At 40.1% G+C, this 27323-nt stretch overlaps 1 protein-coding gene across 1 annotated transcript in view; it reads right to left on the reverse strand.

The window, feature by feature from the left end:
- Positions 1 to 6339: 6339 nt before the first annotated feature.
- HTR4 (5-hydroxytryptamine receptor 4) overlaps positions 6340 to 27323 on the reverse strand; it is a 124197-nt gene continuing 103213 nt past the window's right edge. Inside the window, exon 10 of the mRNA XM_014587657.2 lies at positions 6340 to 6698. Within this exon, the coding sequence (XP_014443143.1) occupies positions 6611 to 6698 (88 nt within the window). The 3' untranslated portion in view covers positions 6340 to 6610. The remainder of the gene's footprint in view (positions 6699 to 27323) is intronic.

Here is a 27323-nt window from a genome sequence, read left to right on the forward strand (position 1 = left end):
ATATGTTCTCATAATAACACTTCAATGTACATACGATCAGTATGTCCCCTACTTTACTGTTGAGGAAAACTAGGATTTAGCAGGTTAAATAACTCACTCAAAAGCACACATCCAGAAAGTGGTGAAAGCAGGATGTAGTCAGTCTGACTCCAGAGCCTGTGCAACTTGGGCAGAGTCTCTAGTTGCTCAAAGTGGGAGGAGGCCAGGTGAGGCCCAACCAAGGGTGGGCTTTCCCCAGCAGGGAAGCTGCCAAGTGGGAGTTACTGCTGCCACTCAAACTTGGTAACACTCCAGCTGGCCTTCATATGGTTAGCACAGGCCCAGAAAAATGCAGGCTGCTGGTTTTCTGATGCAGGCCTCAGATGTCCCATTTAGACCTAGGAGTCTGCTAGAACATAAAGGAAAATGACACTGCAGACTTAACATTTCTGTAAGAAGGCACACACAGTAACTACAAAGAAAATGTGTGTGATGTGAAATAATGCATAGAGTACGTTGTTAAAAAAAGGCAGGTTCCCGATTATGATATACAGCATGATGCTATTTATAAGAAAAACAAAACCATATGTTTTATATGTACATTTATACATATGTAAATGTATAAAAAGCAGTCTTGTATGAGCCAAATGAGAAGAGCAGTTCTGGAGAGAGTAATGGTATTGAGCTGGAGTCAAGAGTCATTTTTCCATATTTATATAGTTGGAACATTTTACAGTGGGGATAGAGTTCATAAACACATCACTTGCGTAACCAATAATTGACAGTCTAAAAAGCTACAATTTATATATTTAGAAATAAATTTAAAAGAATAGAAGGAAAAAAGCACTTCATTAGAATAAAGGGACCTGAGTGTTTTTACTCCTGATGTCTGCTTTGTATAAGCTCTGTGTCCTGGGCACACTTCCCATGACAAAATCTTCCCTCTCCCATATAATGAAGTTGACCATCTTTCCCCACAAGCTGTTGTGAGAAAATTAAGGGAACTGAAGTGCCTGCATGTCCGCAGCTGTGAGCTGATCTGCACTGGGACCAGCAGAAGCATAAAGCCCTACAGTGTTCCAGGTTCCAACCAGGAAATCTTGGGAAGCCAAACTGCCTTCTGCAGGGGCCACCCCTGGTCTGGGCAGCCTCCTTGATAGTCCGGATTATACAGGACCAGTGCTTTCTGTGGCTCACACATCTGGTTCTCAGTCTGTTGCTGGTTATTCAGGAACCCCAGGCTGCTGAATTCTAGAAAGCCTGAAAGATCAGTGCAGCAAGGGACTTGATAATGATCAGTCTACAGGAATCTGAATCCCTGCATTATTTCAAGGTGGACATGAAGGCTCAGAGAAGTGGAAGCAGGAGCAAAAGAAAATAAGAACAAGTGAGTGGCCGAGTTGAGACTGGAATAGGCAGGTCTGAATTTCCTCTCCAGGTCCCCAGCTAATGTGGGAGGAAAAATTCTGAGGCAAGCTGAGGAAAGAGACTTGCTCACGACTCCTCATAACACAGGATCAAACAAACAAATACAAAATAAATTAACCCCAGTAATGAACACTGTGACACATATTTAGGATGGCAGGCTTTAGAATCTGACTGCCTGGGTTTGCATTCCAAATCCACACTTCTTGGTCTGTTATATTACCTCCAGACATCTGGGCTAATCTCCAGATGTCTCAGCTGAGCCTTTTTCGTTTGTAAAGTGCTAGTATCTTGCAAAGATTTATGAAGATTAAATGGGAAAATCCATGTAAAGCACTTAACACAGTGGCTAGCAGAAAGGAGCTCACTAAGTATGTTTTCTCATTGCTACCATGAGCTAAGATGTGATCTGAAGTGAGCTGAAATAAAAGACAAAGGGAAGAAGAAAACTACTCTGAATCAAACATAAGAACGGGTAAAACTATAAGCAGTTTCACTTGTCTTCATGTTTCCAAAAGTGGGGAATACGACTTGTATTAGGTCCTTGGAAAAGGTCATGACATATTTTTCTATGCAAAAATGTGTCTTCTGATGACCCAATTATTAAATCACACTTGCTTCTAATGTTTGGAAGCTTATCTCTTTTAACCCTTGCAAGAGACTGGAAGAGTCGGCTTCTCTGGAGATAAAGAGAGGTGGCTCTGACAGCTCTCCATCGCTCATTCCTGGACTCCCTCCTGAACCCAGAAGCAGAGGACAACCTCTGAGCATCGGCACCTAGTTAAAACTTACTAGCCATGTTTTGTTTTCATTTACTTATCTCTATGGCTGCTTTCTATTTATGGCAAGTAATACTGATTTTCTATTTTGAATACTGATATAATATTTCCTTCTAAAATAAATTCACGTAAGTGAAAACTTGACTTAAGATACGGAGTAAATAACAGTACAAGGAGAACACATACTTGGTGAAAATCCTAATGGTGGCTCCTAGGTGACCCATGCTGGAACACTCACAATTCTACAAGCTCAGAGATTATCTCCATTTTGTGGATGAGGCAAGTTCTGGTTTAGGCCCAAAGCAATGCAGTGTCCTATACTCAAGCCTTCAAAGCCATCTGCAAATTGTTTAAATCTAAACCAAATATTTGTCTAGCCTGGATATAAAAGAAATTGCAGATTTCGACTAGAAGAGGTAAATGCATTAGTCTTCCAACCCACCCCCCCGCCCCCCCCCGCCCCAGACCAGGTGTTACAGAAGAGATTTTTGACCAGAGCAAAGCAGAGCAATAGAGAAAAATAGAAAAGCAACATCAATCTGTCAATAAAGATACACAACCAAAGGGATAACTTGCACAGCACCAAGAAGACATTATATTTGTTCTTGCTTAAAGACAATAGTAAAGGCGATTTAGTTATATCCACTCCCTGGCCCCTCCCTGCATCCCTCCCTTCTCTACTCCCATGCCCTCCCCCTCTTCCCCAGCTAGACAGCAATGTGCTTCAGGACTGAGCAGGTTAGCAGCGTGAAGTGGAAATACTGTGAGATAGGAAGTAAAATTTTGGAAAGAAAAGCCTTTTCTGCAAACACATACTTGGGCGTCAGTTGAAGAAGTGGTTTTGTTTCTTTTGTTTTCAAGTTGCTAATGGTGAGGCTAGGAGTGAAAGTTTGAGGGCTGCACAAGTGAAGAATCCTGGAGAATCTCTTTGATCCCAAGCATGAGGACAAGCGGTTGCAGCATCCGTCATTATGACTGTCAAGACCATCTGGCAGACATGGCTGGGGTCACATGCCCTCCTCTCCCAGGAGCATCTTGACATTGCAGGCTTCCTGGAAGAGGATGGCCTTCTTAGAGAAAGGGCAAGGTATAGATCTCCTTCCTTGGGCAAGCTGTAAGTCTTCTCTTTCTGAGTCTTCCATACACATGCTATATGGATTTCTAGGACCCACAGATGTACGTAATGCCAGGCTAGCAGCTGTCCAAACAGAACAAATCTGGTTCTGTCCTGTAAATCGCCAAGGTGGACATGTGGTTCATCACCCACACCATCCCAGCCATAGTGCAAAAGATAACAAAGCATGCCTGTGAAGCTCTCTTCTGCAAAGCAGACCACTCTTGGTAGTGACAAGGGCTTCTCTTCCTACAGCTGCTGTCCTTTCCTTTCCCAGGGTGTCTGTAACCACAGACAGCAATCATGGGCTAGATCATGGAAGGGGGTCAGAATCCTGTTATATGGTAAAATCTCATTTCCTCACCTATGCTGTAATCTTTGAGTGCCTTTGAATCTCAGTTGTCCTTTAATATGGGAGACCTGTCACTGACAAAGAGTATTTTGTATAAACACATATGATTGCTAAGCTCCTAGAAGAAAAGCATTTCATAGAGAAGAACTCCTGCTGTATTTATGTTTGTGTGTATACATGTATGTTTCAAGTTGCAGATCCCTTCAGCATTGAAGGGCTTTAAACAAAGTTCACCAGCTGCCTTCAAGCATTAAGCGTACTCCTCCTCACTGCACACTGGCTCTCATTATCTCTGGTTAGTCCTTCTCTTAAGGTGCTTTGTCTTGGAAGAGAACAGGGACCATGTTCATACAGTATATGGAGAACTCTGGACCTCCAAATTCATTAATCTCTCTTTTACATGAAACAATGGAGGAGAAAACCAACCTTGAAAAGGAATGTTATCCTCAACACAGGAAGGATCTCATCAATATGTTGAGAAACTATGTTTAGTTTGCCTGGGACTATGGGCTTTTCTGGGTTGTAGCACCTTCAGTGCTAAAACCATATGGTTAGTTTCCCTAATTCTATGTGGGACCTGACCACCCCTTCTCACCGTATAGGGACAAACAGAAGAGGGAGGGCTGATGGGTTCTGCCTTCATGGATAAAATAGGGTTCAGGGGGTCATTGTGGCTTCTGAGCTCACTTAGAAGAAGGATCAACAGAGCAAGAAGGGCCAGGAGAACTAGGGAAGCCATATGCACCCCACCTTTCCTGTTCTCTTTGTCTCTCTGTAAGGATTAGCAAAAAAAATCCATTCAAGTGGGTTTTTATCAGCAGCAAAAGAAAGTCAGCTGAAAAAAATGTTCCTTTAGAGTCTCAACCTGTGGGATAATTTACTCCAAGAAAAAGGTAGTGAGAGTTGTGACATTGAAAGAGAAGCATCTTCTTGGGGGAGTTAAAGGGAATGAGATGCTGATTAAAAAAAAAAAAAAAAACACATGTAGGGACCAGCAGTTAGCGTAAAGGCTATGTCGCTGGACTCCCAAGTAGTCAACCACGGTTTGCGTCCCAGACCTGGTGGTTTAAACTCATGCCAGGCACGTGTGCATGTGTGCCCAAGATCCCGAGAGGAGAATAGAGGAGAAGGGATTGCGGCGGGTGTGGCCATCCCCCCCCTGGGGGGTGATTTCTCGCTTTTTATCTCTCTGTCTGTCTGGCGAACGCATGTGGCCTATAGCAAAAACCTCTCCAAAAAAAAGAAAAAAAAATGTAGAAAATGGAAGCCCCTGGAGCTTCATAAGCAAAGAGTCAATGAGTTCCAGGAAAGTTGGACTGCATTTGTGTTTTGGCCCAAGAGAGAAAACTTCCCTGCCTTAGAAGAGGTGCCACCTCAGCACAGGGCCCTAAATGCTCCCTAAAAGGTGTCTCATAAGAGCAACTCAGTTTCCCTCCCACACTCTAGGTTTAAGACCAAAATCAATCAGCGTTCCCTGGAAAGGAGGAAGGGTCCTCTTCCCATGGCCATGGAAGGAGAGTGAATCAAGATTTATGTAAACAAATGTCTTTATCTCCATCCAATATGCCAATAAGAAAATGGCACCTTTAAACACACGTATGTGTACACACACACATTACACACACATACCCCACACCAGCTGCAAAGGCGCCTTTTGGTAATAGATCTGAAGCCAAAACCTAAGCAGAGTCTCTCAAGTCTATCCCCAAGGAGAAAGAAAAGAAAAATACTCATGGTTATCAAACAAAACTCTTAAAGTACCTGTAAGTACTTCAGTCCTTCTAGATAGACATCTTGGCATAGATATCAAACTAACCTCAAACTATCAAATGAAAAGAGTTGTCTTTAATTCACCCTCCAAACACATGTCCAGAAATGGCCAGAATGGAGAGAAAAATAAAAAAATGTTTTGTTTAAACAGAAGACTGAGAGCAAGTGCTACAGCATAGTGGTTAAAAGAGTAGAATCCCACAGGGCTGATCATGATGTGAATTCTGGTCTTGGCAACTTGAAAAACACAACAGATGCAATGTGTGCCCAAAATGCCAACAGGATTAAGAAATGGAAGAGAAGAGATTGCGGCATGACCACACATCATTGTCGGGAGAGGGGGTTTGCTTTTTCTCTCTCTCTCTTTCTTTCTGTCACACTCTGGTGAATGTATGTGACATCTGGTAATTAAGAAAAAGAAGAAGAGGAAGAATGAAGGACCAGCAGTTAGCGTAATGGCTATGTCGCTGGGCTCCCATGTGGTCGACCACGGTTCAGGTCCCAGACCCGGTGGCTTAAACTCACGCCGAGCGTGTGTGCGTGTGTGCCCAAGATTCCGAGAGGAGAATGGAGGAGAAGGGATTGCGGCGTGGCCATCCCCCCTGGGGGGTGAGTTCTCACTTTCTCTCTATCTCTCTCTGTCTTTCTGGCCAGTGCACATGCCCTATAGCAAAAAAACTCTCCAAAAAAAAAAAAAAAAAAGAAGAAGAAAGAAAGGGGTGGGTAGGTGGCAGATCATTGTCTTCCAATATCAAAGAACTCTCAGAGGGAGCCAACTGCATGGCCCCAGGTGGAAGCTGAAGCTTTGACAGATCTATGTCCCAACAAAGGAAAGAATGTCCTTAAAATGAAAGCTTTTCCACAATTGAAGGGACTGCATTAAGAGGTAGTGAGCTCCTATCCCTGGAGATGTACAAGCAGAGACTGACCAACTTTCAAGGATGCAATGGAAGATACTATCCCAGGGTAGGAGGCTGGACCTGAAGATGCCTGAAGTTCATTCACAACTCTGAGATCCTTGGTGCTCTGGCCTCAGTCCTGCCCAACTCTGTCCTCCACATACTGTCCTGGGCCCTTGGCTCCCACTGCCTTATGCCTCACTGGTGGTAATGAGGATCAGGAGTGATGCAGGGTGTCCTGTTCATGCAAACATGAATGGGAATGACTGGATAATTTGAGCCACATGCTCAATCAGAAGCATGATTCCAGGGATTCTGGGTCATTGTGTATGGGCAGTTTCTCGAGTTCCTGGTGATGTCCACTGTGCAGAACTGTGTACCTAGGAAGGAAGAAAGAAGGCATAAGAATCAATAGCCACCTTCAACTGCACCAAGAACACTCCTTACACAATTGATTTCCTTTCTTTACACCCTTTGGAGGGTATGGTGAAGGGGAGAAGGATTGGGCAGTGCTCCACAGGTAGAGAACAAGGTACTGTACCCAGATTACTCACATTAAAGGTGGAAAAACTAAGCTCTGGAGAAAACAGCAGGCTAGGATTACACAGTATGTGACAGAATTAGGACTAGAACTTAGATTTCTTTCCTCTCAGCAAAGCCAGGGTCTTTGTGCTACTCATTAGAATGAATGCTACGTAGCATCTCAAGCTGTATTCAAACACGTTACGTTCCCTCTACCAGACTCAGTTTAGTTAGTGTTCAGCAATATGAGAGGGCTGAGATGAATGAACCACTCAGGGCCAGAAAAACAATGGAACTGTAATTTGTTTGATTCTTTTTGGTGCCATTTGGAACAGTAAATCAATTAGATGAATCAAACAGCAAGTTGACTCTAAGCATCTCAGTGAAATTTGCCACCCGACTAAGTGTTTATTGTTTTTCTGCAGTGTCACACAGTTGTGCTCAGTATGTTAATTGTCTTTAAATCCCTCTCAACTGCAGGCAGGCTCATTGTCAGTTACTCAGACCCCAGCATTTGGCAGCCATTCCTATGAACGCTCTAGAGGTGAGAAGGACCATCATCACTCAGTTCTCTGAGGTCAGTGTCAAGCCCATTTTGTGAGATAAACACCAGTCCACTATGTGGCATCGTATGTTGACAAAACGACTTACTGCTGGCTTCACAGGACTTACACTGATGCTATGTTTTGAATTATAATAATGTGGACTCATATGGACTAGTTTGTTTGTGAATTACTTCATTTAAATAATCCTAAGAGATGATATTATTTTCATTTTACAACTGAGTAAAATTATGTATAAATTTAGTGTCTTGACCCATAGACTAGAGATCATATGTGCAGAAGATAAACCTGGTCAAACCCACTGCTCTGGAGACCAATGCCTAGTGCTTAATTGGTTCTCACATGACCCATGCCTCCTGGACCAGGTACATGTGGTTCTCAACAGAGAGCATTTTGTCCCCTGGAGGACATTTGGGAGGTGTTTTTAGTTGTCATCAAAGGGGTGATACTTCTACATGGTGGGTAAGTTTCTATATTCTCAAAATGTCAGTTCTTCCTAACTTGACTGATAGATATAATCCCAACAAAAATTCCAGCAAACTATTTTGTGGGCATTGGCAAATTGATTCTAAAGTGTCTATGAAGAGGCAAAGACCTAAAGTAGGCAACTCAATATTGGAGAAAAAAGTGGAAGGCTGACACTGTCCAACTTCAAGAGTTACTGTAAAACTATGGTAAATAGAATAGTTTGGTATTGGCCAGAAAACAGACAAACAGACCAGTGGAACAGAACAGAGAGGCCAGAAATAGATTCACATAAATGTAGTCCATTTATCTCTGAAAAGGGAGCAAAGTCAGTACAATGGAGTAAAGGTAGTTTTGTCAATAACTGGTGCTGGAACAACTGGACATCCAAAAAGCAAGTCTAGACACAGATCTTACATCCTTCACAATTAGCTTAAAATGCATTATAGATCTACATGGAAGACATACAGCTAGAAAATTCCTAGAACATAGCGTAGGAAAAAATCCAGATGACTATTGGTCTGTGGCCAATTTTAGAAACAATATCAAAGGCACAATCCATAGAAGAAATAATTGATTAGCTGGACTTTATTAAACTTACAATTGCTACTCTGTAAGATACTTTTAAGAGAATAAAAATATAAGACAAACCTACCCTGGGAGAAAATATTTTTGAAAGAAAAACATACCTGATAAAGTCCAAAATATACAAAGAACTTTTAAATTTAATAATAAAAAATATGAACATCCTGGGACTGGCCTGGTAGCACAGTGGTTAAGCCCTTTTGTGCACAGGAAGCTAGATCCCAATGGCCAACTGAGGTTCTGATTCTAGCCTTTGCTGCTTGAAAAATGCCAGGGGCATATATGCATAAACCCCAAATCCTGATGAGAGGAAGAAATGGAGGAAAAATTATTGCCGTGTGACCACACTCTATTAAGGGTGCTTTCCTCTCATGCACGAGTGCATGTGCTCTCTTGTAATGGAAGATCAATAAATAAATTAACTAATTAACATCCTGATTTTTTTTTAAAAAGCCAAAGAAAGACTTCAAAGACATCTCATCAAAGAAGACACACAGACTGCAAAGAAGCATATGAAATATGACATAGTCCATATGTCATTAGAGAAATGCAAATGAAAATGAGATACCACTACATACCTTTTAAAACGACCAAATCTAGAATATTGATGATATCAAATGCTGCCAAGGATGTGGAGCAATGGGAACTCATTCATTGCTGATTGGAATGCAAAATGGTAAATCACTTTGAAAGGCAATTTGGTGGTTTATTTAAAACTAAACATACTCTTACCCTGCAACGCAACAACTGAGTTCCATGGTATTTATTCAAACGAGTTAAAACTAATGTCAACACAAAAGTTTTCACATCAATGTTTATAGCAGCTTTATTGCCAAAACTTGGAAGCAACCAAAATATTCTTCAATAGGTGAATGGATAAATAAACTGTAATTCATTTAACAATGGAAAATTATTTAGCACTAAAGGGAAATGAGTTATCGAGTCACCAAAAGACAGGGAGGAAACTAGGATGCATATGGCTAAGTAAAGTATGCCAATCTGAAAAGGCTACATACTGTATTATTCCAACTATGTGACTTTCTGGAAAAGGCAAAGCTGTGGAGGCAGCAAAAAGATAAGTGGTCATCAGAGGTTGGTGGGGTGGGGTGTCAGGAAAAGATGCAGAGCACAGAGAATTTTTAGGGTAATGAAACTATTCTGTAAAATGGTATAATGTTAAATACATTTGTTATATATATTTTAAATAATTATTTTATTTAACTATTTATTTATTTATTTATTTATTTATTTATTTTAATTTGAGCATAGAGGGACAGAGAGAAAGAGAGAGAAGGAAAGGGAGAAAGCAAATCACCAGGTCCAGGACTAAAACCATGGTTGGTCATGTGGGAGTCCAGAGTCCTTGACCACCAAGCCACCTGCTGGTCCCAGTTGTTATACATCTCTACAAACACAGAATGTATAATATGACACCCCAAGTGAATGCTAACATAACTATGGACTCTGGATGACAATGATGTGTCAATGTTAAGTACATCAGTAGTAACAAGCATACCACTCTGATGGGGGATGTTAATAATGGCGGCAGCTACGCATGAAGAGGAGTGAGATGAATATATGAAATATCTGTACCTTCTGCTCAATTATCCTGAAACTCTTCTACAACTATAAAGCTAAGTTTTTAAATTAAAAATACCTTAACTTGGTCATAATCGATGTTTTAGAAGTATGAAAGAGTTCACCACTTGTGGAGGGTGATTTGAGACATGGGAGATAATCCAAATGAGAGAACCTTGAAAATCACAATGATACTGGGTGAATTCAGCCCCAGCACAGTGCTCATTTCCCACTGAACTTATAAAGGCCATGATAAGAGCAGGCTTCCAAAGCAGGTAAATAGCCCTGGATAGCATTTCAAAAATTAAGTAAAATAAAATAAACCTCCTATATAGTATGAATCTTTGGTCTATAGATCAATAGCAATCAAGGTTCAGAAGGAACCTTGGTCTTGGCAGGTCTTTGCCAACAGTTATGATACTCCCATGTGCACCCTCAATCTTGTCCAGCAACGAAAGAAAAGGAAAAAGAAAAGGACACTTAGGACATTCCGTATGAAGAAAAAAATGGACATACAGGCAGACTGAGAGCACAGTGACAGACTTACAGAGCACGTTCAGAGTTAGACAGGAACTGGTCTATTGCAGAAGAGCAGGAGGAAGCTGGAGACAGAGGAACAGCCACTTTTAGTTGAAACAGAAAACACCCACAGGTGAGGGAGAGCCAAGCAGAAGTTGGGGAAAAAAAAGAAAAAAAAAAAAAGGTTAATAGACATGTGATCTTAGCCTAAATGAGCATTCCAATATTCCTAAAGTGCTTTTAGGGGAAAATTAAAAGGTGAGAATAATTATTGCACAACATGGTTTTGCTCTACCATATATCTCAAAAACGTGTCTACACTACTCATTTGAATCTTGCCACAACTTGGCAGATTCACAGGGCATGTAACTACTTTCACTTCCCAAGTAAAGAAACATAAACTTTTCTTCTTTCTTCTTCAGCTGTTTTTCTATGATACGTTGAAAAATCTTGAAAAATATAATTGGCTATATGTGACCACTTTTTTCATACAGCCACCTCTGACTATCTCAAAATATTCCTCATCCCTCTTTCAAACAAACAGCACTGCTTCTATAATTCATTTGATAATATGAGCTGCCTCATAATAGCTCTTGTTCTAGTTTGTTAAATACACTGTATGTGCATTTGAATAGCATGTTTCCAGATAAGTTGCAAGCTTTCGGCGAGAGAGGAGCCAAGATTTATTTGTCCAGTGTAGTTGGATATTTCACTGACCACTGGATGAGTGATAGTGGTTGAGAGTCAACTCTCCAATATTGTAACCTCAGCTCCATCACTTCATAGCTTTGCAACCTTGGACCTCCATGTGGCTCAATTTCCATCTCTCTAATACAGAGACAATCGCAGAACCTCCCTCAGTGAGCAACAGTGAGTAAGAAATGAGGCAAGGCATGTTCGTCATGTACATATCATGCCTGACACAGTGCTCATAGATATGAGCTACTATTATTTTAGTCAAACTTGAAGTTAATTTCATAATTAAATGGTGATTTGGACTCCCAATTTTTTCATTCTTCAAGAGGTTCTCTCTATGGTTTCATTAGCCTGATGCTATGTCTTAGTATCCTTAACTAATGAAACTTGCTAAGTGTTAGCATCTACACGCCAGATCTATTTTATGAAATTTTCAATTTCGATAACTTATATGCCGATATGAAAACTTAAGAAAGAATCCCAGCAGCTTTCAAAGGGCTCTAAATAATCAGATGAAGATTTAAACATCTGAGTATCTGTTTGTCTGGCAAGCTTTTCTGGAAATCAGACTTCAAGGCATATAGACCCAGTCACTTAAACAGCAGGAGCTTTATTGAATTTTAATGGACAAAGGGTAGCCAAAACCCTAGATCATCCACAATAAAGTGATTTTGAGTATTCATACAGGATTGGTATTACACATGAGATAATATTATTATAAACTATTATAAATCACTAAAACAACATGTATATGTTGTTTTATTATACATAAATTATTATTTAATTAAAATTTAACAAGGTTTACAGGCTTTCTATTGCTTATTTCCTTGTATTTAATCCTTAAAGAGTCTAGTCATTGAACTTTTGATGGTGCAATATGTAGATAAATATAAACATGTCTGAAAGTATTGAGCAGGTTTTGACCAAAAAAAAAAAAATCTTGTAAAAATCTCAGGAGAGGACAAAATTCTTATGAACTTTTTTTTTTTTTGCACTGCACTGCCCTTAAAAATGGTAGATGTGATTGACATTACACATTAAAAAATGTTAAGATGGGGACCAGCAGTTAGCGTAATGGCTGTGTCTCTGAACTGCCATGTAGCCGACCACGGTTCGAGTCCTAGACCCAGTGGCTTGAACTCATGCCGGGCACGTGTGCATGTGTGCCCAAGATCCCTAGAGGAGAATGGAGAAGGGACTGCAGCATGGCCATCCCCCCTGAGGGTGATTTCTCGCTGTCTCTCTGTCTCTCTCTGTCTTTCTAGCAAGTGTATGTGCCCTATAGCAAAAACCTCTCCAAAAAAATTTTTTTTTAAGATGAAATTTAAAGTATGACTACAAAAAACTTAGATTTTTAGAAACGGTGCAATTTGTGTAACATACCTCATAAACAGTCCCCTGTCCATGTCAACCTCCTAAATTAACAGGAGAGTTTTTCTGTGGCCTTCAGCTGTTTGCACTGCCACTCACTGGCTGCTGTGATCAGGTACAACCACACCAAGCTGAACCTATGTTTTCACATTCAGAGATTGTCACTCCCATTTGTATTGCAAACCATGATCTTACAAAGTCCTTTGATGTCAAAGTATCTTGTCTTTTCCTGTCACTACAAACTCATGAGGTTGGCGTGAAAGGTTGAAGGGAAAAGAATTGTCACACGTCCCCTCCCCCACCAGACAACATAGAGAACCTTAAATGACCATCCTAGACCATGGTAACTGGTCAATTATATCCTTCTTAAGTTCAGGCATGTTCAGCACTGGTAGGGCCTTTGCCTATTACCCTGGGACAGAACTGAGGTAGATGACAGGCTCAGGAAACAGTTCATGTGACAGCTGGGTTGATGGTTGTTTGGATGGTCATTTGACAGGCCAGGGATTGGTTGGTGGTTGGCCAAATGCCAGGCAGCCGTGTTAGGAAAACTCAGCCAAGAAGACAAGGATTATGTAACAAACAGAAGGAAGAGGCCAAGAAGATAGCTGGGATCCTAGAGCACTTCCAACACCTGGATAGCTCCTGGAACCACTTTGACATTCAAATCCTGGATTTCCTCAACTCTTTCCTCTATCTTGGATAAATTCTTTGTTTCTTAAAAGGATTTTATCTGCAAACATTGAGATAAATTAACTTTAAGATAATTTGTGAAGTTGCTTAGCAATATGTGGAAACTGTGTGGAGAAAGACTATCCTAATAAGAGTTAATTTCTTCCTTAGCATATAGAACTAAAGTACCAGCAGATGGCATAATCCTTACATCACTGGGCTCCCACATAGTCGACCGCAGTTCAAGTCCCAGACCTGGTGGCTTAAACTCATACTGGGCACGTGTGCATGCATGCCCAAAATCCCAAGAGGAAAATGGAGAAGAAGGAATTGCGCATGGCTATCTCCCTGGGAGGTGATTTCTTGTTTTCTGTCTCTCTGTCTCTTTGGTGAGCATACATGCCCTATAGCAAAAATCTCTCTACACACACACACACACACACACACACAGAGAATCCAGGAAGACTTCATTGCGGCATTAAGGGTAATACTTGCTTGGTAATACTTAGGTCTTTCTTGCTGAACTTTATAGACTGTGCAGTGTGCAATAAGTGAGATTTTATGCTGATCACAAATAAGTCCTTGAGAGAAGATGGAGAAGAAATAATAATCTATGGTCATCTGTGTAAGAACTGTCATCTTGTAATAGCCAGGCACGAGTACACGTTTAGTATCATGGATGAATTTCAGGAATATACCATGCTATGTCTGTTACGTGGCAAAGCTGAAGATACTATCAGTGTTTCTCCTAATGACCCCTGACAAATAACACTGTTATTCTAAGGATCCTTCTGTAACTATGCTGGATTGTTTTACAATACAGCAAGCCAGATGGTTTTTCCTACTAAATTTATAATGAAAGGTCTTAGCGATTTTTCTGCCTAGACTTATCAAAAAAAAAAAAAAAGATTTAAGGGATTATTATTCTCTAGAGTTGAACTCATCTGCTAAAGCTCTCAATTCATATCAGTACAACTAGAATGAAACATCTTCATTAACAGTTATGTGGCCAGAAAATAACAAGAATGGAATCTTGCTTTTAATGAAAGTAAGTAGGATTCCTTGTAAACAAGGACTGATTCTAGGACTGGAGCAAGAAGTATACCAAATGAACCTGGAGCACCTTGTGCCTCAAAAAAAGAAAATGCTAAAAAATAAGATACATAAATAAAATGACAGTGATTGAGAGTATGTCAAAGAGACAAGGAAACCAATTGAAGGAGGTCTTAGTGATCAAAGCTAGAATTATTTGATCAAAAAAAAAAAGGAACTATTAGATCATAACCCAAATGATACAGTAAATATCCATGAGTAAAAACAAAATGTATTTGTCATCATGGTGAATTCCTATCCGCTAACTGTACTTCATTTATTCTGTTCTATATTTCAGGAAAAATATTGAAATTTCTTAAGGGTAATTTTCATTACCGATGCTACAACACTATCAGGAAACACAAAATGACATATTTCCCAACAATAGTCTATTTGAATGGATTGTCTTAAAGAAAATCTGAGCAAAACTGGTTTATGGACTACATGAAATGGGGTAATATATAGATATAATTACTCCTTTCATGAACTAATTTTGAAGTGTTACTTATTTTTTATAGTCATAGTCATCAACTCATTCTAATACTACATCCTTCTGAATACACATTTTTCTCCAATGAGTCTTGCCATGACCTTTGACCCAAACCAATTAAAAAATTGTTCTCATTTAAACATGCAAGCTCTGTTGTCAAAATGTTCTGGCTCCTTACCCAAACACTCCACTACTGCAGGTACCTCTGCTTGTCCACAGTGGCAGGCTGAGGTCTGGCATATTCTGAAGCCAGCTCTGCCATGGATAGGAGCCCTTAGAAGGCTGCTGGCTGCTGCTGCTGAATCCCTATCTGCAGTATAAACAATGACTTTGTACGAGGGGGGCTCTGTTTATTTGGTCATGGCTTTTTCCATCAGGCTTGGTTATCACTAGTTGGCTGGTTAAAAATACAATTCTGAGACCAAATGGCTGGAATCCAATTATCCCAGCTTCCTGTCTGCAGAACTCTGCCAGGCAGGAACACACTCATGTTTGCCGGCCTAGAGAGGTACCCAGTACTCAAAGCACATCATTCAGAGAAAACGAACAAAGAGTAGATCCTTAGATAGTTTGATGAAGAGGCAGCATGGTGTAGAAAGAGGACACAATGGTCCAAAATGCAAAATCTCTGACCCTAGTGCACATTCTGCTTCTTCCAGGCTCAGTGTCTACCTCTTCACTTCTGCACGTTTCTCACGTATTAGAGGGAGACCATAGCATCGACAACTGAGTTGGGAGCCTCTAATGAGATGGTATACATGACAGAGCTTTGAAAACTATGGTGGTGATGGTGATGATGATGATGGTGATGATAATGATGACAGTGATGATAATAATAATAAAAGATGACATTTATTAGTTCCTACTATGAGAAGGTCACTATACAGTTTGAAGAATATGATCTCTTTTACATACTAGCAAATACCTTTTGAAGAATTGATGATGATTGTAATGATGGCACTAATAAGAATAGCTAACATTTCTCTCTTTCTTCCTTCCTTCCTTCCTTCCTTCCTTCTCTCTCTCTCTCTCTTTCTCTCTCTCTCTCTTTCATAAGCAAAAGGAAGAGCGAGAGAGATGGAGAGAGAAGAAGAAGACAGGTATTTTTGATAGGGTTTCTCCATAACGAAACTCTGTCCCAGCCTCCTAGGTAGCTAGAATTGCTTTGTGCTAAGTTTGTGCCATCACTCCTAGCTTGTACAGGTTAGTCCAGGAAACAGATCTCCCACATGGCCTAGCCTCACTGAACAGTGTTTTACCATTTATTTGTGCCACCACAGCTGGGAGTAGCCAGCATTTCTTAAATGTTCATGATATCAAGCCTCCAGTCTCAGTATTTTATGCATGCTAACATATATGTAACCTTACATCATTTGCAGTCAGTACCAGTATCATCTCTACTCGACATACGAGGAAACTGAGGTACAGAAGTTGGGTGATTTGCTCAAGATCATGCTGCTGGTGAGAAGACAAAGAGATTCAGACACTGGCATTCAGACTCAGGCACAGAGTTGCCTAAAAACAGGAAAACATTCTGAGGAATGTGTTTTAGGGGACCTGGCAAGTAACGTGGTAACTAAGGGCGCTGGACTCCAACATGGCCAACCACGGTTCAAGTCCTGGACCTGGTGGCTTGCTTTCTCATGTTCTCTCTCTCTCTCTCTCTGTCCCTCTGTTCAAATTAAAATAAATAAATAGACAAAGTTAAATAAAAAATAATACTTAAAAAAAAGTGTCTTAGGTGATTTGGTGTGAGCATCATGAGTGTATTTTTCAAACCTACTACACACCTAGTCTATATGGTGCAGCTGATATGGTCTTTATGGGACCAACATCTTACATGGAGTTCATTGACTAAAACATTGTTACATACAGTGCATGATTATATTGTAGGCTGTGGGGATACATGCAGTCTCTCTTGCGTAGTCTTCTCTCTCTCTCTCACCTGTTTGGTTTTGCTGGGTTTTTTTGTTTGTTTGTTCGTTTGTTTTTACACTCCTTTACATTTGTAGAATCCATATTTAGCCCAAGAATCACATGAAAACTGGCAGCTGGCTAGACTGGGTCCACAGATTTGTAGTTTGCTAATCTTTGCTTTAGAAATAAACTTTGGAAACTAAGACAGTTTAAGTAATTTGCCTAAGGTCATTCAGTAAGTGCCAAACTCAGGATTCAAATTCAGTTTTGTCTGCTTTTAAAAACTGTCAACCCACATTAAACTGTCTTCATGTATGCTATTAAAATGTAAGATAGCATCACTGAATTAGAAATGCTGCATTATCCCCCATCAATTTTCAAACAAAATATGCTTTCATCTGTGGGGACAGACTTTGAGACAAGATAGTGGGCTGTGAGTTATAGACCCAGTGCCTAGCACAGTGCCTACCAGATAGCAGGCATATAATAATACAACTCTATTGAATAAAATAATTGACTTCTGATTGAAGTCAGTCATTCCCCAAGATCACAGCCATTTGCTAAGACACCTCTACGCCTTGTGTATGAGTCTGTAAAAGAAGGCAATCATATTCTTTACTGAGCTCATAAGGAATCTGTAACAAATTTAGACAATGTCCATAGAACTATTTGAAGGAAATAAAATGTTATGTGCAGAAATACTATCATTACATGAATTATTCTGTTGACAAAAGTGGCACTAGAAGATTGTATTTATGACTTTGGAATAAATACATCACTAACCAGAGGCAGGATAATAGGGAGGACTTTGTGATTTCATCATAAGTTAATGTCCTCAAATCCACTGATACCATCTCATATTAAAGCAGAGATTTTAGTTTTTCTTTAAACTTGGATTTTTATTGTAGGGAGTAAATGTACTTTCTGGAAATGTATTAAAAATTCTGTGTATATGTCCATATTTTTAAGGAAAAGGCCATAGTGTTGATCATATTGTCAAAAGATTTCATTATACTTTAAATGTTAGCACGACAGTAAAATGGTTGTAGTGCAATTTACACCTAATAAGGAAAAAAGAAAGATGAAAATTTCTGGTGTTTAGTGATCATTAGTAGGTATTCTAGATGTTCTTGTCAGTAAGATTTTTGCATACCCTTAAGATATCCATAGGTTCTTCAGTAACCTACCAGTTTCCCGCTTGCATAGGTATCTGGATTTGCACAACTATCTAGAAGATTAATTACCAGTCCAGGCTGGTTGTAGTGACTAGTCCTCAGGGAATCTATTGGGGTAACTGCAGCCATAGAATGTAGCAATAGAGTCTCTTCTACTTCCTCTTCAGCCCCAAGTCTGGGCCTGCAGAGTGTACCATAATAAGGCCTGAGTCTATTATTTTGCATTGTTAACACACAGCACATTGCCTGGCACATAGTGGGTACTGAATAAAAGTGTTTGAATGAAGACAAGCACACTGAATAAACTGATAATAATTATATCTTACATTCCTGAGATGGTTAAGAAGGTTGTGTCATGTCTATTATCTCCTGCAATTATTGATTTAGAATCATATGTCTTTGACAGTTGAGAGTGATTTTTTACCTTGTACTATTTAATCATTGGAGGTATGGTGCTAGTCTTAGCATTGGTGGTGTTGGTGGCTTTATGTTGAGATAGTTCAGTTAGATGTTTTTCTTCTGTCTATGGGCACCCATGGAGATTATGGTTGTTGCCCCAGGAAACCAGATCCTGTGAAAAATGATTGACCCATCAGGGTGAGCTGAATTAAGTTTCACAGAGAAGGGTAGTCCATGAGCTCGGCCTTGGCTTTCACTGGCAAGTGGTAGGAGAAAGGCATGGCTACTGGGCTGTAGCAGAGCAGGGAGAAGTCACAGATGGAATGCAAAGCTGGTAAAAGATGTGGCTCAATTTTACTAATCCTGCTCTGAACTGGGCACTGTGTGTTGTGGGTGTAGATGACATGTTGATGAGCAACTAGAAATCATGTAAGGTTTTTGAGTGAAGTTGTTGAATATGGAAAGTTTTAGGGGAGTATCAACTTTAGTTTGTCCTTTTGTTATTTGTGGCTGTATTCGTATCTGTGAGCTTTAAAAATAGATTCCCCTCACAGTGTTACAGATGGAGAAGGAAAAGAGGTAGCAGGTAATGGTAGTTGTCCTAGCTCGAGAGATGGAAAACGAGCTCTGACAGGCGGCAGTGAAACTGGAGAGACAAGGCCAGACACATTTTTTCAAGGTAAGAGAATGTGGAGAGTAAATATAAGCAATGTGAAAAGGACAGACACCAGAGATGACTTTCATCCAGAGTATTATAAACAATAATAATATTTTTAATATGCTGCCCAGCCTTACATATTTGAGAATATATGTAGTATCTTTATTTTAAAGACATTATTGCCTTAGGGTACCTGCGCACACCAGAGAGAGAGAGAAAAGACAGTAAGAAAGAAAGTTAGAAATCATCCCCTAGGGGGATGGCTATACTGCAAACCCTTCTCCTCCATTCTCCTCCCGGGATCTTGGGCACACATGCACATGACTGATTTTCAAGGCACCAGGACTCAAACCTCAGTCCACCATGTGGGAGTCTAGCGACATAACTGCCATGCCATCTTCTGGACCCAGTAGTATCTTATTTAACCTCATTGGACTTACCTGTTTTTTTCCTGGCCTTTTTTTTTTTTTTTCACAACATTTTTCTCATTAATTAACATTGGATACCATCAAAGATCAGTGAACAAAATTGACTTGTGTATCTCTCTTCTAACAGCACAAAAACACTTGTTACGTGTATGAATAAAATCAGGTAAAATCTAAGGCATCTGTTGCATGAGAAATTTGAAACTCAGAAGAGTAAGCTGCTAATCAGTTTATCCAGCTGGTTAAATGGCAAGATCCAAGGTGGCATTGAAATCCAGATTTTTCCCTATCATTCAGGCAATCACAGTGAAACCATCGGCAGCAATAGAGAGGTCTGAATAGCAAAGATATGCCAGGAAATTAGAGAATAAATAGAAACTGCTCTCTACTGAGAGGCCACTATTAGATGAGACAAAATTCAAGAATGATGCAGGCCTTCTAGCTTTATCAGTCTAGTGTTTTCAGAAGGCTCTGTGGAGAAAAACGGATGCAGTAATAAGGATGACCTTGATAAGACTGATCTTTCTTCATTCCTTCCACTGACTCACACCCCCTTGACCACAACCCACTCTCAAGCTAGCTGGGACAAGAGGTCCTCTAGAAACGGGGCCTTGGCTCAGCCAGCCAGGGGCTTTTCACTTGAAATGCTAAAACCCTGGCTGAGTTCCCTTTCACAAAGCCTTAGTAGCCAATGACTCACAGTCTCTCCCATGGAAAGTTCCTGAGGATGAGAGCGATCACTGTAATGCTTGGAGAAAGGATGAGGGGTGGAGGGGAATGGTGGGCTGTGTTCTGGCCAAGAATTTCATCACTAAGCAGTGGCATATGGGCCCCCATTTGGACCCTGTTGACAAGAAGACCACACACTAATGATTACTGTGCTGATTCAGGGGACCAAGGCTGCAAAGAAATGACGTAAGCACTTAATGGGATTCAATATTGAGAAGGATGTAAATAAAATAAAATGATCTGATCTCAATCAAGTTTTTGAAAATATAGATGTCTTCCCTTTTATACAAGGATCCAGACCAATTTGAATTACTATTCATCTAGGCTACTGGAGTACTCACACTTATTCTGAAATATCTTCTGATTTCAGAGGGAGTGTTCCCTCACAGTTTGATGGTATTGCTTCTACTTCTCACCTTCTAGGCTAGCAGAAAAACAGAGTATGAGGCCAGGTGGTAGCACAGAGGTGACACAACGTGGACCCACATAAGGAAGGTTCTGGTTTGCAACTTGGAACCTCTCTGAGTGTGCTGGGCAACCGCAACCTGGACAGGCTGAGACTGAGGTAGACTGTGGTGTGAAGACTTGGGAGTGAGTGTCGGTTGCTCTGTTTCTCTCCCTGTCCCTCTCTGTTCCCTCCTCTTATGAAATAAACAAATAAATACAAACGAAAATAGTGTGGATTCCCAAGGTAGGCAAAGGTTTATATCTTGGCTCTGTTTATTATTGCTTGTATGACCTTGGATCAGAAACTTAGTCTCCTTAAATGTGTTTTTACTTATCCATAAAAATGAGAGTTACATAAAATAATGACAAAATCAATACTCGAAATTACAATTATCTACCTGGAAATGTTCTAACTGCTATGATATACATAGTTTTATTTAAATTATGCAATCTCATGAGTTAGGCAGTCATGATTCCTTCTTCTTTTCTTTCTCTCTCTTTTTTTTTTTTTCTTTTTAACCAGTGAAGAAACTGAGAAATTAACTTGCCCAAGAAAACACAACTGTCAAGTTAGGAAGCTGGGGTCAGTGATCCACCCCAGTTATTGAACTTATCCAGAGGAGGCACTCCAACCTTGGTTTTTCTGTTCATACAGTTTTGTGCAAACCAATCAGAATCCATGGCTTTAAAATTAGCAAAGATCTGACCTGAGAAAACGTCATGAAATGCAAAAACATTAATATCATTCATGGTTAATCCTGCCTTTTCTAGAACTTTTGGAGTACTGTATGCTGGTTCAAGTAAAGTTATCTTTTGGATCCTGAGATACATACACAAAATCCCTCAGCTATGCCTTTGGCTTATATCCCATGGCCAGGGCATTCTCCTTCACCATGATCAGCATTGCAGATGCACCATCAGTCAGGAAAGAAGAATTTGCAATTGTTACTGAGCCATAGGGCTTGATGAAGGCTGGCTTTAGTTTGGCCATCTGCTCCAGTGAGGAAGGATGGATGCCATTATGCTGGGAGTCAGTCAACACTTTTTTTTGAGAATTAAATGTTACAAGATATGTACAATGTCTAGGCAGTATTGACGTATCTTAGATATCCCATAAAGTTGCATCCTTTACCCTCTTAGAAGAGAAAGTATATCTGTCATTTATCAAACACAGATTAGAGATCAAGAGACATTTTAGATGCTCTAGGATAAGACTTTGAATGACTGCTAGACTTTATTTCCTGTCCGTGCTCATTGAGTCATTTTCTTCTCTGACTCTCTAACCAAATCCCTTACTGTCTCCATCTTCTCCCAAATAGTCTTCTTAGCCTGCACCTTTTCATATTAGACCACTGGCATAGAAACAATGCCAGTTTCTGTCTGCCACTCCTACCACTTCCCCACTCCAGGCTTCTCAACACCCTTTTCTGGGACCAGCAGTTAGCATAATGGCTATGTCGCTGGACTCTCATGTAGTCGACCGCGGTTCGTGTCCCAGACCCGGTGGCTTAAAACTCATACCGGGCACGTGTGTGTGCGTGCTCAAGGTCCCGAGAAGAGAATGGAGGAGAGGGGATTGCACCGTGGCCATCCCCCTGGAGGGTGATTTCTCACTTTCTGTCTGTCTGTCTCTCTCTGTCTGCCTGGCGAGAGCATGCACCCAATAACAAAAAAAACTCTCCAAAAACCAACCAAACAAAAACACCCTTTCCTTATGATGCTACACACTGCTTCTGAATTTCAAATGTTACAGAACTCAGAGTAATAAAGAGCACCTGCACTTCAGTGAGAGCTTACTGTGTACCAGAGACTGTGTGCTCCTATCCATCTTCCTTAATTCACTCTAGTCTCATAACAATACTGTGGAGAAAGTTACATTATTCCTTGGCAATGAAGAAATAGGCTCAGAGGGTTAAAGAACTTACCTGCAGTCACACCATCAGTAACTGGTAGAACCTGTATCTCAACCCATGTCTATCTAATGCCAGTGTCCAAGATCTTAACAAAGAAAAGTTCTCAATTTATAGATGACAAAACTCAAGGCAAAAAGGGGCAGAAATATACCAAGTCATACAGCAAGTCAATAGGGATTCCAGGGAAAGTTTTTCTGACATCTTTTGAACATGCTCTATTACACCTTAGCCTAAGTAACTTAACTCACACTATGTCCATTCTACAACCATGGCCTGGGCCACTTTATGTTCACTGCATTCTATTTCAATAAATACCATCATTGGTGAATGGTGGCCAATGTCCTTTAACATTACACAATGCCAAGTACCTCATACAACTTTGGTCTGATGCATCACTGTATTCTGTAAATATAAAGGTTAAGCTTACGTTCTTTTTCAGTAGAGAGACATAAACTAAAAAAGAAAATAAACTTGCTATAAATCAGTAAAATAATACTCCTTCAAAGCTCTAATACTTCGGTTACTTGCAATAAATATGATAAGCATCTTGATTTTATTCAAAACTGTCACAGATTTTCCTCTTATCTGAAGGTTACAGCTTTTGTGGTGGGTGGAGTATGAAATGGCAGAGCCTCAGTGAGATTTGGGGCTGAAAGAGCAAAATAGGATAGTGCAGTCAGATACTGTAAACAAGGAAAAAGCTCCAAATTCCCCCCAAACAAGTACATTCAATGAATTTATTAGGTAGTTTTATTGTGCAAAAATCTGTGCACTAGAATAAAAAAAAAAAAAGAAAGAAATGGCCACTGTCCTCTAGGAGCTCAGAATCTGGTAGGAGAGCTTCGAAAGGGCATAAATAATGAACCATACTGAAAAGTGTATCCAAATGCCATAGGAGAAGAACAAATAAAGTGTTTGGAGATTGGAATAGGTCAAAAACCTCATGCTGTCTTGGAGGCTGAAAAAGACTTCAAGTAGAGGTGGCATTTGAAAGGCACCATGGAAAAGAGGCCGGGGGAAGTGTGCCCAATGGAAAGAACAGCAGGACCAGTAACTTGAATATGAAAATGCAGAGAAAGTGAACAGAACACAAATCATATCCTCTCTTTGTGGAGATGAGGAGAAATGACTGGAGGCAAAAATGTCGACAGTAGACTTAGGAAACTATGGAGCTCGTAGAATTTGGTAGACAGCAAGGAGTCCTTCAGAGGTCTTTTTATTTCCCCCCCTTCCTTCTTCCTCTTTTTTAGAGAGATTTTTGTTATAGGGCACATGCACTTGTCAGAGAGACAGAAAATACAAAATCACCCTCTGGGGGTTGGCCACACTGCAATCACTTCTCTTTCATTGTCCTCTTGGGCTGTGGGCACATACTCACATGTGCCCAGTGTGTTTTTTAAGCTGTTGGGTCTGGAACTCAAACCGTGATTGGTTACATGGGAGTCCAGTGACATAACCAATATACCGTCTACAGACCCCATCCTTAAGAGATTGTAATTGGAGAAATAGCATACTCAAAGTTGTGTTTTAAATTTTTCATTTTCTTTTTTTCTTTTTTTATTCATCATAGATGTGTTTTCAGGTAAGAGAAAGAGAAAGAGAAGTACCCTCTATCAGACTTGACCATCACATAATCCTCTCTTTGTAATCTTCAGCTCACCAGGATCCTGAACATATATGCATGCATCCAGCGTGTTTCCAGGCTGATCTAGCTGAGGACTCAAACTATAGTTAGCATATGGCATCCACCTCTGTGGTCTGTTATGCTACCAATTGCACCAGCCAGATACTGGGCCTTAACGTTGTTTTTTAGAATCTAAACATCCCGGTCCAAATGAAAGATAATTCCAGTTTAGAAGGATACCCAATAAGGATGGAGATAAGGAAATACATGAGGAAACTTACTGATTACATAACCACATTAATTTCCCCTTATTTCTGCTAAAATGAATAGTTGTAATAGGAAATCACTTTCTGGCTGGCCAACAATTGTTTTTTTCTTCTAATTAGATGCTAATTAAAATTAGCCACTAGAATAAAAAAAAAAAAAGAAAGAAATGGCCACTGTCCTCTAGGAGCTCAGAATCTGGTAGGAGAGCTTCGAAAGGGCATAAATAATGAACCATACTGAAAAGTGTATCCAAATGCCATAGGAGAAGAACAAATAAAGTGTTTGGAGATTGGAATAGGTCAAAAACCTCATGCTGTCTTGGAGGCTGAAAAAGACTTCAAGTAGAGGTGGCATTTGAAAGGCACCATGGAAAAGAGGCCGGGGGAAGTGTGCCCAATGGAAAGAACAGCAGGACCAGTAACTTGAATATGAAAATGCAGAGAAAGTGAACAGAACACAAATCATATCCTCTCTTTGTGGAGATGAGGAGAAATGACTGGAGGCAAAAATGTCGACAGTAGACTTAGGAAACTATGGAGCTCGTAGAATTTGGTAGACAGCAAGGAGTCCTTCAGAGGTCTTTTTATTTCCCCCCCTTCCTTCTTCCTCTTTTTTAGAGAGATTTTTGTTATAGGGCACATGCACTTGTCAGAGAGACAGAAAATACAAAATCACCCTCTGGGGGTTGGCCACACTGCAATCACTTCTCTTTCATTGTCCTCTTGGGCTGTGGGCACATACTCACATGTGCCCAGTGTGTTTTTTAAGCTGTTGGGTCTGGAACTCAAACCGTGATTGGTTACATGGGAGTCCAGTGACATAACCAATATACCGTCTACAGACCCCATCCTTAAGAGATTGTAATTGGAGAAATAGCATACTCAAAGTTGTGTTTTAAATTTTTCATTTTCTTTTTTTCTTTTTTTATTCATCATAGATGTGTTTTCAGGTAAGAGAAAGAGAAAGAGAAGTACCCTCTATCAGACTTGACCATCACATAATCCTCTCTTTGTAATCTTCAGCTCACCAGGATCCTGAACATATATGCATGCATCCAGCGTGTTTCCAGGCTGATCTAGCTGAGGACTCAAACTATAGTTAGCATATGGCATCCACCTCTGTGGTCTGTTATGCTACCAATTGCACCAGCCAGATACTGGGCCTTAACGTTGTTTTTTAGAATCTAAACATCCCGGTCCAAATGAAAGATAATTCCAGTTTAGAAGGATACCCAATAAGGATGGAGATAAGGAAATACATGAGGAAACTTACTGATTACATAACCACATTAATTTCCCCTTATTTCTGCTAAAATGAATAGTTGTAATAGGAAATCACTTTCTGGCTGGCCAACAATTGTTTTTTTCTTCTAATTAGATGCTAATTAAAATTAGCCAGCTTAAAATCAACAAAGAATAAAGACATATAAATGCATCTTTATTTGTTTAAAGACAGCTAACATTTTGTGGAGAAAGAAGGCAAAGTGTACAAAAAAAGAATACATCATTTCAAGGACAGTTCTTGCTGCTAAGGAGAAGTATAAGGTGGGTCAAGTCTTGTCTGTAAATGATATGAAGGAGAACGGTTAGGCTTGGCAAGGCCAGGGTTCCATTTCTAACTCCAGTAATCTTTGTACCCTGGGGGAAATTCCATGTTAATTTCTCAGATGTTCATCCTGTTTTTTTCTTTTTGTTTTTGTTTTTATCCATATAATGGAAAAATTATATTTACCATATAGATTTAAATAAGGTAACTCAAATAAAATGCTTCCTGTCAAGGCCAACATGCAGTAACTGGTGAATGGCATCTAAGGCTGCTGAATTATTGCTAGTCTCTCCTTACTTGTCTGATCCCATCTCTTACCACTTTCCCTATGTTCCCTAAGCTCCATTCATAATGTCAAGGGCATTCAGATTTGTGTTTGCTGTTCCCTTTGTCTAATACACTATTCCTTCAGATCAAACATATGAGTAAGTCCTTCTTAGCATTCTTATCCCATCATATGGTTCACCTCCTCCCTAAGCCTTCTCTAACTACCCCAGCTAACAGTATACCACCACCCGCTTGCCTATGTCTATTTTTCATGTTCTATATAGCACATGGTGGTCTCTGAACTTGTTTAAGTCATATACATATACTTCTACTTCTTTGTTTTCTAGTTCAGAGAACTTGTATCTTTTTTTTTTTTTAAGAGAGATTTTTGCTATAGGACATGTGAGCTTGCTGGAGAGACAGAGAAAAGAAAATTGAAAATCATCCCCCAGAGGGGATGGCCACACCACAATCCCTTCTCTATCATTCTCCTCTCGGGACTTTGAGCACACATGAACACATGAAAACATGCACACATGCACTTGTTGTGATTTTCAAGGCACCAGGTTCAGGACTCAACCTGTGGTTGGCCATGTGGGAGCCCAGCACCTTAACCACTATACCACCTACTGGCCCTGTTGGTATCATTTTTAACATACCTCTGACAACAGGCCCTGCCACATTATAGGTGTTCACAAAATATATATTTTCTGAGCATTGCAGTGTGTGGAGAGAATTAAGCCATATAACAAATAGAAACCATCTAGTACATGATAATTCTTTCCCCTTGGATAAGTCTGGAGATAGCCACTCCAAAGTGAAGATAGACAATTTGGAAAGAAAGAGGACAGTCTCCCAGGCTAAATTAATCTGAAGACTACCTCTGCAGGAAGTTTCTGGAGCCTAGTGTTCTGCCTGGACATAGCAAGGCGCAGCTTAACAACTAGAGAAGGCTCAGATTTCCATTCTAGAAAAGGAAGTTTTAGGAGATGAGGTACTTTCTGTATGGAAGAAAAGGTTTCATAAGCAAGTGAAAGGTGTGATTCAAAGGAAAGGATTATCAGCTAAAAAAAATATTTCACAGCA

This window comes from Tupaia chinensis, unplaced genomic scaffold (genome assembly GCF_000334495.1).
Source record: "Tupaia chinensis unplaced genomic scaffold, TupChi_1.0 Scaffold000228_1, whole genome shotgun sequence".
Taxonomy (NCBI): Eukaryota; Metazoa; Chordata; class Mammalia; order Scandentia; family Tupaiidae; genus Tupaia; species Tupaia belangeri.